Raw genomic sequence first — 13,758 nt, 5'->3', positions numbered from 1 at the left:
CAGACTGGCTGCTTACCTGGGACACAGCACGTCCCCCCAGCTGATGGCTCGCGCCGGGAGCTGTGACTCACCCTCGCGGTGCAGAGACACTGGGTTCACGACGGCAGTGGTGGGCAACACATGCGTTGTAGCTGCAAAGCTTTAGAGGGAGACCTGGGGGCCCGCGCTCTCTGAGTGGGGGAGCAGGGCTGAGTGACACTGCCGCTCGCCTGGTGTCAGCCGGTGGATGGCGGGCTGTCTCCCGGCTGCAAGCCAGCTCCTATAATAGATCTCTTGTATGTCTGTGTGGACCCTAGTGCTTCTGCTTCTCTGGAGAACCCTCACCAATACGCCTGAGTCAAGAGGGTAGGAGGGGAGAGAGGCAGGTATAAGGGGGCAGGGCCATGGGGGGCTCCAGGCCTGACACCCGCACTCCCAGCGAGGCCCCTCTTACAGTCCTCTGCCGGGACGCAGGGCTGGTTCGTGTCCCAGCAGGCGCAGGCAGCCAGGCCAGGGGGACACTGCACCCGTGTGTCCCCTGGCCTCACATGTGTGCCCCCCAGAGCCCGGGAGGGGAGAGAGGGCGAGGCAGAGCATGCCAGGGGGCTACATGGGGAGGCAGAGCCTGTTGCGCTGGGGAAGGTCTCAGAGATCATGGCAACCGCATGTTACTGACGAGGAAACCGAGGCCCAGGGAGACCCAGTTTGTGGCAGACTTTCCTGCACGTCCGTCGTGAGGCACAAAACTGTCTCACCATCACCTGCCTCCGTGTAGCCCAGGGCTGCACTACAGAAACAGCTCCCAGTCCCCACACCTCTCCTCTTTTTTTGGCTCACGAGTTAATTTATTCATTCATCTGAGTATCAGACTAAGTTCCGAAGATAAAAACATGTAAACGCAGTGTTTGCTTCCCTGGGACTTTCCAGAAATCACAGTAGAGAAAGACGCCGCCTGCTGGGATGGGGAGCCAGAGCTGCAGCGGCTCAGGGTGGGCGTGCACCACGACAAGGCCCTGTGTTCAAGCCTGTGGGAGGCACTTCAGGTAAAGCGCCTGACAGATCCCGCAGCCTGAGGAAACAGCCCGGGGGCACGTGGGCAACAGGGTCACGTGAGGGACGCGGGGCCGGCGGGTGATCACAACAGCCAAAGGTAACTTTTAATGAAAAGTGTTTAAAGCACGGCGATGAGAATGAACAAGCAGGGCCAGACTAGCCTGATGGGTGGTAGGGTGCCTGGCTACAGGAGCCACGAGTCCACGTGAGGACGGCCCCTGGGAGATGAGATGCGGGAAGAGCCGGGGGACCTTCCGCCTCAGGGGCTCAGCCTGGTGCCAGCTTCTGGTACAGGGCAGGTGGGCACCAGGGACAGGAACACAGAAGTGCACGCATTTGAGGTTTTAGAGTTTCCAATGAGTGACAGAAACCCTCCAGCACCCAGGGGCACTGCTCACTTTACTGACAAGCAGCCCAAGCACAGAGTGGCGGGGAGCCCACTGGGCGAATCCTGCCTCTGGCACCTGCACCCCCGTGAGCTTCAGTTCACTCCTGAGCAGCCAGGGCTGAAGCCTGGTTGTCCAGGCTGTGGGTGCAGCTGCGCGGCTGTGTGGTTAGGGTGCGGAGACCAGGGCTGGCAGGGGATGCTGCCTCCTGACAGTTCTCAGCAGCCTGGTGGTATCACCTCCCCTCGGCCCTGGACCACTCCCTGGCTCTCTCCCTGGGCCGCCCTCCTCCGGCCGCGGGAGCCCCCCTCTCAGGCAGCTGGTCCCCGACAGAGCCGGCCCACTGCGCCCACCACGCCCGCCTTGGGTCCTGTGTCTCCAGTGTGAGCCTCTGAGCCCGGGGCACACGGCCACCCATGCCTGCCTCTCTGGGTGATTTACAGGCACCGTATATTCAGCACGTTGGAAGTTTACCTCCTGCCCCTCACCCCAATCCAGGTCCCATTCAGTAAGAGCTCAGGGTGGCCTGGGCCAGCTCCCCGAACCCCTGACCTGGCCTCACCACAGAGCCAGCATTTCCAGGTTGCAGATGAATGTCGGGTGCAGAGGGTCATGGCATGAGGTCACATAACTGGCAAGTGCAGGGCCCTGGACTCTGAGGTGGTGAGCTATGCTCCTAATGACGCGATCTGCCCTCAGATGGGAATCCCAGCGAAGGGACCAGACCCGGGCACTGCCCTGGACTTCCCCCTGCCCCCTCCCCTTCTACACCCGATTCATCACCCAGTCTCATGGTTTTAGCTCTGGAATATCGTTCCAAGTCGCCATCCTGGCCAGGCTGCAGGCACTCTTGTCTGCACCACTGAAGGAGCGCACAGCGGGCCCGTGTCCACTCCTGCGTCACCTCTCCTGTTCTCGTCTTTGTTTAAAGGATGAAGTACAGGCAGTTGGGTGAACAAAGTATGCCAATCTTACCCTTACAGCCATGCACACACCTGTGTAGCCACCTGCCAGCACTCCAGACAGAGGGACTGTGTTTGAAGTCCCCAAGACTAGGGCTCCTAGGATTCTGGCTTGCGTAACCCAGCAGCTAGCGGGCCCATTCATGACATCAGGAAGGCAGGAGTTGTTAAAATGAATAAGATAGTAAGTAATAATTTTTTTTTTTTGAGAGGGCATCTCTCATATTTATTGATCAAATGGTTGTTAACAACAATAAAATTCTGTATAGGGAACTCAATGCACAATCATTAATCAAACCCGAGCCTAATTCTCAACAGTCTCCAATCTTCTGAAGCACTTGGTTGAGTTCTGACAGTATAGATCCAGTCAAATTTGTTGTTTTACTGTATGCAGAGGCCAGCTTAGATATCTCCTTCTTCATTCCCATGGCAAGTACAGGAACCGGTGGGATGAATGCAGCTACAACTGCAACAGCGCCAGGATCTTTGTTGAAGTTTTTTGATGATCATCTTCTGGAATGACTCTTCCAGAGAATGTTGATGTTGGAAGTTCTTCTTCCTATCGTATCTTAATTCTTTTTCTGGATAGCCAAATTAGGCTTTGATCCTCTGTTAGTTCATTGTTGAGTTCTGTGATTCTGCTGCTGTTTTGTTCCTTCAGTTTTTCCTTTGTTCTTACACTCCACAGATGAGTGAAATCATTTGGTATTTCTCTTTCTCCGCTTGGCTTATTTCACTGAGCATAATACCCTCTAGCTCCATCCATGTTGTTGCAAATGGTAGGATTTGTTTTCTTCTTATGGCTGAGTAATATTCCATTGTGTATATGTGCCACATTTTCTTTATCCATTCATCTACTGATGGACACTTAGGTTGCTTCCAATTCTTGGCTATTGTAAATAGTGCTGCAATAAACATAGGGGTGCATCTGTCTTTTTCAAATTTGAGTGCTGCGTTTTTAGGGTAAATTCCTAGGAGTGCAATTCCTGGGTCAAATGGTAAGTCTATTTTGAGCATTTTCAGGAACCTCCATACTGCTTTCCACAATGGTTGAACTAATTTACATTCCCACCAGCAGTGTAGGAGGGTTCCCCTTTCTCCACAGCCTCGCCAACATTTGTTGTTGTTTGTCTTTTGGATGGCAGCCATCCTTACTGGTGTGAGGTGATACCTCATTGTGGTTTTAATTTGCATTTCTCTGATAATTAGTGATGTGGAGCATCTTTTCATGTGTCTGTTGGCCATCTGCGTTTCTTTTTTGGAGAAATGTCTGTTCAGTTCCTCTGCCCATTTTTTAATTGGATTCTTTGTTTTTTGTTTGTTGAGGTGGGTGAGCTCTTTATATATTTTGGACGTCAAGCCTTTATTGGATCTGTCACTTACAAATATATTCTCCCATACTGTAGGGTACCTTTTTGTTCTATTGATGGTGTCTTTTGCTGTACAGAAGCTTTTTTCAGCTTAATATAGTCTCACTTGTTCATTTTTGCTGTTGTTTTCCTTGCCCGGGGAGATATGTTCAAGAAGAGGTCACTCATGTTTATGTCTAAGAGGTTTTTGCCTATGTTTTTTTCTAAGAGTTTTATGGTTTCATGACTTACATTCAGGTCTTTGATCCATTTTGAATTTACTTTTGTGTATGGGGTTAGACAATGGTCCAGTTTCATTCTCCTAGTAAGTAATAATTTTTAACATTTACTGAGAGCATTTGCATACAACACATTTACTAAACTATTCTAGGTATCTTCCATGAAATATCCGATTTAAATTGTTGCAAAAATCCTGCGAATCAGAAACCATTATTATTTGTGTTTTATAGCTGATAAAACAGGTTCAGAGTGATTTGTCCAAGGGCCATTTTGGTATGTGAAGCGACAGGCATTCAAACTGGACCTGTCTTAAATACATAGCACCTGAGGGCCTCATGCACCACATGCTGCTGTAAAAATCACAGCTGCAGAACTCGGGAATAACTAACGACCTCTGAACTGCAAAGTATGGTAACTATCAGAGGATGTCGAGGTTCTATAACCACCTTGCTCTTTCAATGGGTCTGAATTCATCACGTTTCCCCAGCCCAACGTCCAGCTCAATTTCCTTGCTAAGATGGGATCTGAATTTCTGAGGACTGCACTTGGGGCCCTGGCCCCTCATAGCCATGGGACCTCGCACTGTGAAAGCCAAGCTGGTGTCAATTTCCTTGGGGGCCAAATGCAGACGACAGTGTCCCAGAGCCATCTTGTCCATTGTCCTTCACCTTGCTCTCCTGCCAGCTAAGGCGTGTCCGACGGGAGTGCACAGGAGCCCCGCAGCAGGGATTCCTGCACAGAGTGAAGGCAGAGCCGGGGGACGGACGAGGTGCTGGGAGGTGAGGATGCTCACACCCAGAGCCACGGGCACTGAAAACGACAGCGCCCTTGAGGAGTTAAAAAGGACAAAACATCCTTAGAGGACCTCATGCAGCGCCCAGCACCATACACCTTAAAGGAGACCCCCGCCACCCCCGGCCTAGCTGGCTTCCCGGGTCTGCGCTCTGGGGATGGTAGGGAGGCCTCTGTCCCCACCCAGCTCCAGGATGGGAGGAGACCCAGGGGCACCTCAAGCCCACATCTGCATCGATTTAGGGGAAGAGGACGTTTTAACAGTCTGACAATGGGGAGACCAGAGCTTGTCAAAGAGAGGAGGCTCTGAAGACCAGTAAAAATGGTACAAATCATTTCAGGAATCCTTATGGTTGTTGGCAAAAAAAAGTGCCTCAGGCAAAAACATGTGTTGTCAGGCATGGCAGTGTGGTTTCTGCAGTCAGCGTTGCTTTCTAAAAATTTTCAGAATTAAAAAATTTTTTTCCAGCTTTTTTGAAATGTAATTGACATGTGATCAGCAATGGCTTTAACACACAATGTTTCAAAATGTTTTGGAAATAAAAGTTGAGAAAGATTCCAAAGAATTAAAAAAAAAAAAAAAAGTGAGGGGGATGGTGGTGAGGCGAGCCTGTGAGAGGGTGGCTGCCACCAGCGCCGTGTCCGGCGAAGCTTGGGGACCTTGCGCAGTGCGACTCCCAGGAAAACAAAGTCTGAGGTTGTTGGAAAGGATGAGAGGAAAGGCCGGCCCCGTGTGAGGGCTTCCCTCTCCTAAGACGTGCCCTTCAATTTCTTGTTTTACTTGAAAGCTGGCATAAAGCACGTAAGGAGGGTCCCTCCTGGCTTAGCTTTCCCGGAGGTTCCAGATAACGAGCTTTCTGTCTGGTGTCCACAGCAACCTACCCTCGAAGCGAAGGCAGGACGCGTTTTCCCTGACGGTTGCTGAATCCTCTTCAGACGACTGACATTAGAACTCAGTGTGTGCCAAGCCTGGATTTTTTTAAAGCGTCATTTTGAGTTTTAAAGGCTACATAAGTGATGGGAACATAATCGTCTTGGGAATCCACAAATAGCTTTTTAAAAAGTCATAAATCTGGATTTCATGCCTCATAGTTTTCAACAACTGCAAGAAATAGGTCAGCTCGAGCACGGTAGGCTCCTTCTCTCTGCAGGGCTGGAGGGGCGGCCCTGGGCCTTTTCCACAAGCGCTAGTGGCAACGACGCCGGCCATCCAGCCTCGCTCGGTTCCGACCTGCTTTGAGTTGCCTTTAGCTCTCATTTTTCGAAGTTGTGATACAATACACATGGAAGTAACTCCATGGGCTCATAGAATTTTTTATTTGATCTTTAAAACTGTCTGAATAGATGAAAAAATATCTGTAAACTTACAAAAAATAGTAAAGCATGTCCACGGGGGTGTTCTGGGTCCCAAAGCACCCACTGGGCAGGGTTCTGTAGGCGTCATGTGCCACAGCAGTTCATGTCTGCACATGAAAATCTCTAGGAAGCGTGGAAGGTGGTGCCGCAGGGGCCCCTCCCCACGCCAGCGAGGGCAGAAACCCTGGGGCGGAGGCGGCCCGGGCAGTAGTGATCTCTGGAGCTCTCCAGCTGCGTCCAGCACACTGCAGCTCCCCGGGCGTTTAAAGGCACCAATGCTGGGACCGCAATCCCAAAAAGCCTGACTTAATTAAAGGGGGAATGGCCACGTAGCAGGAGTTTAAAAAGCCTCCCCAGGTAATTCTACCGAGCAAGCACCACCAGATTGTTGTCAGAGGCCCCGAAGAGCAGGCAGGTCACCGTGGACAGCGCATCCCTGGTGCTCCCAGCTCCCAGCTCGGAGGCCAAGCGCAGCAATCTTTCCTTAACAAGTAGGTACTACGCGTCTTGCATTAGCCTTCTACCCGAAAGAGTAAGATACGGTCCCAATCTTAAAAAGCTTGAAAGATGTGCAGAAAAAATCATGAAAATAAATCAGTCCAGCGAATGCAATTTCAGCTCCAAACAAATCGGCCAGCCCACTAAGTGATGGGCTTTCACAGTCGTCAGCTCTGGTTCTCTCTGTGTTGTCGCCAGGCTGCCACCTGCCTCCGCTGCCTGGTCTGCAGGCCGTGTGCCTGCGACCCGGCCCGCCCAGGCCCCCCGCCAGCAGCAGGTTCGGTCTGGGCCGGCCCTGAGCCGCGCCCCTGCCCTGGCGTGGCGGCCCGCAGTCTGTCCTTCCTGGCGGCTCTCCAGTCCTGCTGGGACTCGACTCCTGCTTGGGCTCCAGCTCGGCGTGGGGGTGGTGAGCACTCTGTGCAGCTCAGCCTGCCGGCCTCCTGACTCTCTGCCAAGGGCACCCGGGACAGGGCCCAGCGCCGCAGCGTGGGCCTCCGGCTTCCCGTCCTTGCTGGTCCTCAGGTCCCAGCTTTCCTCGGGTCTCAGCATCTTGCCACATGCACCTTCCTCCTTCCGAAGCCCCTCCAGTCCCTGCTGCCGCTCTGGCTCTGGCCGCGGGCTGCGACCGGGAGGTCCTCTGAGGGCACAGGCCTTGGTTAACAGCAAACGACTGCGGCACTTCACACAGACGCGCTCCTTCAGGAAGCTTTTCATCCAGACCCATGCTTTGGATCAAGATTTATAAGGTGACCTATTGTGAATTTTCCATTTAGGTCACTACTGTGAATTCTCAGGTCTGAGTTGGGAAGAGATTTGATTTCTCAGTTTACCCCTTTCTTTGAGGGTCGCTAGATGTTTTAGGTAGTTTAGTCCACACACAAGCAAATGCAATAACTCCGCTGTTTCAAGGTACTGAGCATTTGTTTCTCCTGGTACTTACGATCAGGCATATTCTGTGGCGTGTGAGGACGGCAGGGGCCCTCCGGGACCCCCTGATGTTTCTGGACTTGCCAATTTGACGGCTAACTACATGAGCCACTCAACTTACCGAACATTTAATACCTTGTTTACAAAACTTACCAATTGGGATTTATTACTTTTTAAAAAGCAAATTCACATTTTCTTGTTGTACAAAAATAATTTAATTCCCAGTGCTTAAAAATGAAATGCGATTCCTCTGCATCCTGAGAATGGAGGGCACAGGCAGTGGCTCCGGGCCTGGCCCTGCTCGCACACGAGTCCTTCAGAGCCCGGCGTGCTCCGGCCGCTCCGTAGTAGCTGCGGAAGACGCTAGTGGTTTGTGGGGCTGCGTCTCAGTGTAAGGACATGCCCTTGCTCACGTCGGTGATTTACTGGCTGCCGAGTCTTCAGTCAGAAAGGCAACCCCGGCTCTAATGTTTTCCTGATGATCCACTGGACACTGCGGCTTCTGTGACACATCCCAGCAAAAGGCGGGGGTGGGGGGGACTCCCTGCCCTTAAGTTTCAAGATACTCGGCCCCGGGTGATACCGGTTCTTCTTCGGGGATTATGAAGCCCCAGGACAGCAGGGCACAGGGAGCGGGAGGAAAGGGGCGATGGACAAACTCCTAGAGAGCCAAGATCCTCTGGGCATCAACGTTTGGAAAAAGGGATAAAAATGCCTCCACACGAGTGACCGTCCTAGACACGAGGAGCCTGGGAAAAGGGGGGCTGGCATCTGGTGCCTGGGTTCCTTCAGTCCCCCCCTCGCAGCTGGCTGTGGGGTCACGTCCCCCCTGCACACCTCACGGACGCGAGGATGGAACAGGCCCAGCTGATGCCCGCGCGGTAACGGCAGGCACTGCTGTCGGGACAATGTGACGTCTCCAGCCCAGAGCCCCAGCCTATAAAGTAAAGGGACACATCCTTACCGATACTGTCCCCGATTTCCTTTCTGTGTGAACGTGTCTGATCTGATGGCTCCTTCTGATCAGACTCTCTGCTTTCCTGCTTTGTACTGAGCAACTGAAGTTTTCTCCCAGCTAACTGCAAAGCTCCTCTGTAACTAACTTCATCATTCTAGGAAACTTCAGCATTAGCTCAAGGGCCCCAGGATGTTCGGAATGGTCAGCGAGCACCGGCTTCCAGGCTGCATTCGCCCCTCACAGGACAGTCGGCCTGTGCTCTGCAGCTTCCTCTGCAGCTGTGGACGTCCCGGACAGCGTCTTCTTCAGCACGAGGCTGTTTCACCCTCATCGACAGTCTGTTGCTGAGTGCGGGCACCGTCATGAGTGACCTGAGCCGGACCTTCGGGTGACCTGCTGCGGCTTCTGCGTCAGCACCTGCTCGTTCATTCGGTGGAGACGACTTCCTTCCCTGAACCTCAGGAGGCGACCTCTGCGAGCTCCCACCTTTGCTCCTGCAGCCTCCTCCCCTCTCTCAGCCTCCACAGAACTGAGGAGTCGGGGCCTTGCTCTGGGTTAGGCTTTGGCTTGAGGGAATCCAGGCTGGATTGACCTTCTATCCAGGCCACTGAAGCCTTCTCCATATCAGCAATAAGGCTGCTCACTTTCTTATCATCTGTGTGCTCCCTGGAGCACTTTAAATTTCCTCCAAGACCTGTTCCTTTGCCTTCACAAACTGGCTGGTGGTTTGGCACAAGAAGGTTTTCACCTGTCTCAGTTTTTACCTGCCTTCCTCACTGAGCTTGATCATCTCTACCTTCTGACTGAATGTGACAGGGACTCTTCCTTGCACTTGAGCACTTAGTGGCCATGGTATGATTATTAATTGTCATAATTTCAGTACTGTGTCTCAGGGACTAGGGAGGCCCTAGGGAGGGAGAGATGGGGAATGGCCAGAACACACACAACATTCATTGATTAAGTTCTCCACCTTATCTGGGCGCCCCAAAACTATTACAATAGTAACACCAAAGGCCTCTGATGGCAGATCACCATCACTGATAATGAAAAAGTTTGAAATACTGTGAGAATGACCCAAATGTAACACAGAAACATGAAGTGAGCAACTGTTATTGGAAAAATGGAGCCAGTAGACATGCTTGACACAGGGTTACCACAGACCTTCAATTTGCAAAAATGCAGTATCTGTGAATGGCACTAAAGCAAGGCGAGCCCACATGGACCCACGTGAAGCCAGGGAGACGGTGAGCATGGCGGTCCTGGAGTAAGGTACTGGCCGCATCTCAGCACCACCCCTCCTCAGAGCTGCGCACAGCCCATTTTCCACTTGCTTGAAACCCAGGTCAGCCTTATGAATGAGCAGCGCCCATGTACTGCGCTGCTGGTGTGCAAGGTGCCCCTGCCCGTGGGCCCACCCCACCTCTCTGCCGAGGCTAACACAGTTGTATCTTACAATGCAGTGTTCCCCGGGGGAGTGGACACGCGGGTCTACATTCACACAAGTGCAGGAAACAATGCACTCACTTTCTAGCAACGGGTCTGTGCTGTTCCTCGCTCTTCCTAGCACTTAACTCTTAACATTGACTTTACGAGAGTATGATTTAAAAACAATAAAATGTGCCACAAGGTCTGATGATTTTGACAAATGCGTATATCCATGTAATCACTCCTCTATCAGGATTAGAACATTCCCATCGCCCCCGGAGGTCCCCCCTGTCCTTGTGCATCCAGTGACGGCCGCTCCGTGTTCTGTCCCTTCTGTGGACTCGCTCAGCCTGCCCTTGGAGGTCAGTGAGATTGGGGGACACGGCGTACACTCTTGGCTCTGTCTTCCTTTGCTCAGTGATGGGTTTGGGGTTCCGCTATTGAGCTGTGTGGGTGGGCAGACCATTCCTTTCCTGGTTGTGTTTTTTGCTGTATTGTGTGAATCTCACGCATTTGGTGGCCCCAATGACCCACGTGGACATTTGGGGTTTCCCAGCTACTAGGTACTATGAATTGTGTGTAAGTTTTTTTTCCCTTTCTCTTGGGTAAATCCCTAGAAGTGGAATTGTTGGGACATGCGGTAAGTACACGTTACACTAATAAGAAATGGCCAAACAATTCTCTGAAGTGTCTGTTTCAGTTTCCGTTCCAGCAGCAACGTGAGGGCCAGCCGCTCTGTGTCCGGCCATCCCTCCGCACTGTGATTTTGACGCTAACTTGGTTACACTGGGTGGGCAGCCCCACCACATGGAATTTGCATTTCCCTGACAACTAGTGATGTTTAGCATCTCGTGCTTCTGTGCCATTCACAGAACTTCTGTGAAGTTCTGCTCGTATGTCTTGGTTAATTTTAAGGAAATTGGATTGGCTTGTAATGATTTACATGTTCTGAATAGAAGTTCCTTGTCAGAGATATACAGAGTATGAATATTTTCTGTCTGGGGCTTGCCTTTTCATTTTCTTAGCGGAGTCCTTTTAAAACATGGCCTCTCTTCTTTGTCAGGTCCACCTCGTCAGTTCTCCTTGTGATGGGTGATTGCATTGGTGTCCTTAGAGGTCTCTGCCCACCCCAAGGTCAAGGTTTTCTCCTGCGTTTTCTTCTAGAAATGTTACTAACCAGTTTTTTGACAAAGGGCAAGGTGTGGAATGCTCCCAGGAGAACAGACGTAGGGGTGGGAGGAGAGACTGAAGACGAGGCCGCGCGGTACCATGTCTGCACCTATAAGCAGGGCCACGGAAACGGGGCATTCCTATAGCCGCAAGACCTCACGGGGATGCTGTGATACCAGGGAGGGCCGGGGAGTACACACTTACTGCCTTCTGGTTTTTCATCCTTAAAAAAACATTTAAGTGGATCCATTGTCGAGAAACAGGCAGAGAATAGGCTGCAGACTGATGGGGGGAAGGGGACAGCAGGACGCGAGCACAAGGCACAGGGGACGGAGCCCTGGGTTCGCCACATATGCTGCATAGACAGCATTTATTTTTCTATTTCAAGGTCATAGTTGCCAGGCCATTTTTAGTTTATCACATCTCTTAAAATAATCAAAAAGGAATAAAATCTGAAAACACAAAACAAATATCCTTCAGAGAGTGGTGAGAGGTCAGATCCAGGAGCAGAGTTTAAAAGAGTAAAATATTCAGAGTTGGGCCAAGAGGTGACTAAGAGGGAAGGAGATAAGATCTGTCTACGAATACCTGGAGGCTGTAAACAACAAGGCAAACCAGACCCACCAGAGGCTGACCGGGGACTCGCCACGTCTCCAGGAAAGGATATGGAGGGGCAAGCGGGCCTCCCATCCTGGGCTCTCGGCCTCGCCGCCGCCTGCCCAGCCTCCGTGTCCCCCCACACCAGCTTGGTCCCACCAGGACCCTTAGGTCCAACTTCATCTGCCTTCACCTCATTGCCTGGAAACCCTCCTAAAGCTGGGAACCATGTCCACATCTGGCCCCAAACCCTGAGGGAGAAAGCATGGTCTTCCCCACAGCTTGGTCTGGGGGCCCGCTGAGCTGGGGAGCAGGGCCTGCACGCCCCAACTCATGCCCACAGTGCTGGACAATCACGCCCGGGCCTCCAGCAGGCTCATGCACTTCAGGAGGGGCTGTTGCAGACCTCAGCAGACACCTCAGCAAAGAAGACACACAGGTGGTGCACGAGCAAGTGGAAAGGCGCTCCACGTCCCGTGTCATCAGGGAGACAAGACGCGGCTGCACACCTACGGGAGTGGCACAGGCCCAGACTGACAGCACCAGACGCTGGGCAACAGGAGCCCCACTCACTGTAGGGGGGTGTGGGGGGTGCAGCCACCGGAGGACAGTGTGGTCATTTCTTATAGAGCAAAGCATTCTCTTAAACATATGACCCAGCAATCACGCTCCTTGGTATTGACCCCAAAGGACTTGAAAACTTAGGTCCACCACACAGATGTTTATAGCAGCTTTAATGATAATTGCCAAAAATTTGGAGGCATCCAAGATTTCCTTCAGTAGGTGATGGATAAACTGGGGCCCAACCAGACAATGGAATATTATTCAGGGCTAAAAAGAAGTCAGCTATCCAGCCATGAAAAGACACAGAAGAGCCGTGAATGCATTTTCTTAAGTGAAGGAAACAGCCTGAAAAGGCCACATATTGTGTGATTCCAACTCTATGACCTTCTGGAGAAGGTAAAACTATGGAGCTGAGGGTGTTAGAGCAGTGAGACTGCTCTGTGTGACACTGATGGGGGGCACATGTCATTACACATTTGCCCACACCCACAGAACGTGCACCACCAGGGTGACCCTGATGTAGGCAGTGGGCTCTGGGTGGCAGGGACGTGCCAGTGTAGGTTCATCATCATGACACACGTCCTGTCCTTTGGGACATAAGTAACAGGGCAGGCTGTGCATGAGGGGTGGGACAGAGGGTACATGGGAACTCTCTGTACCTCTTCCCCTCAATTTTGCTCTGAACCATAAATAGCTCTAAAGAAGTGAATGTAAAAAAAAAAAGTTGAGAGGCATGGGGTTTCTGGCGGGAGCACCCCTGGTTAGCACTTGCCCCCTTCTCAAACCTTCTGTCTGTCTAGACACTAGGGAAGGATGGGGGATCTCTGGCAAGGCCCCGGGCCCCGTCCTGCGCTCTGTACTAAGTTCCACGAGAAGCAGTGTTGCCATCAGCACACGGGGAGTTCTCGGCGCTGAGCGGCCGGGCGGCTGCGGGTGGGCACGTGATGAGGCAGCATCCTAGCCCGATGGTTCAGAAGAGGATGGGAAATTCTGACCTGAGGTTCTCGGTGTCTGTACCAACTCAGCTCAAGTCACTGCCGCTAGGCTTTAATCCTAGCAATCAAACTGTTATCCAGCTTCTGCTGTTCAATGTTTATTAAATACTTAATAGCAAATAGAACATAAATCCACAAAGCTTTCCATTTCCATGGACAAATACATTCCCCTGACTGATGGTTACTTTTGAAACAGGAACTGCATGGAGGGGAGTGATCCGCTGTTTCCCTTTTTCTGTACATAGGCGATAACAAAAATGCATGTACATGTATAAGCGCGTAAGGAGAGAATGTCCCCCTACTGTATTTATTTGGTCTTGATAGCTGATATTTTAAAAAAATGTACACAATCTCTAACTGAATCTCCAACTTCCTAACCCCGTCTACTCCCACTGCTTTTAAAAAGAAAAGAAAAAAAAAAGATAAAAAGTAAATCCAGGGGAAAACTACCAGGAGACTATGTCCAACAGCAGATGAGTCAGCGGGCACCTGAGAATTCGCTGTGCT

The 13,758-nt window shown here is 51.6% G+C and overlaps 1 protein-coding gene across 4 annotated transcripts in view; it reads right to left on the bottom strand.

Annotated features, from left to right (window-relative positions):
- The window catches only part of MCPH1 (microcephalin 1), a 190,415-nt gene that overhangs the window by 14,635 nt on the left and 162,022 nt on the right, over positions 1–13,758 (bottom strand). Inside the window, exon 13 of one of the 4 annotated variants that reach the window (XM_057505050.1) lies at positions 58–332. The exons of the other annotated variants lie outside the window; for them this stretch is intronic. Within the exon in view, the coding sequence (XP_057361033.1) occupies positions 321–332 (12 nt within the window). The 3' untranslated portion in view covers positions 58–320. Of the gene's footprint in view, positions 1–57; positions 333–13,758 lie in introns of those variants that run through there. 4 annotated transcript variants of the gene reach the window in all.

Source organism: Manis pentadactyla, chromosome 7 (genome assembly GCF_030020395.1).
Source record: "Manis pentadactyla isolate mManPen7 chromosome 7, mManPen7.hap1, whole genome shotgun sequence".
NCBI lineage: Eukaryota > Metazoa > Chordata > Mammalia > Pholidota > Manidae > Manis > Manis pentadactyla.
This window is presented reverse-complemented; position numbering and strand designations above follow the sequence as displayed.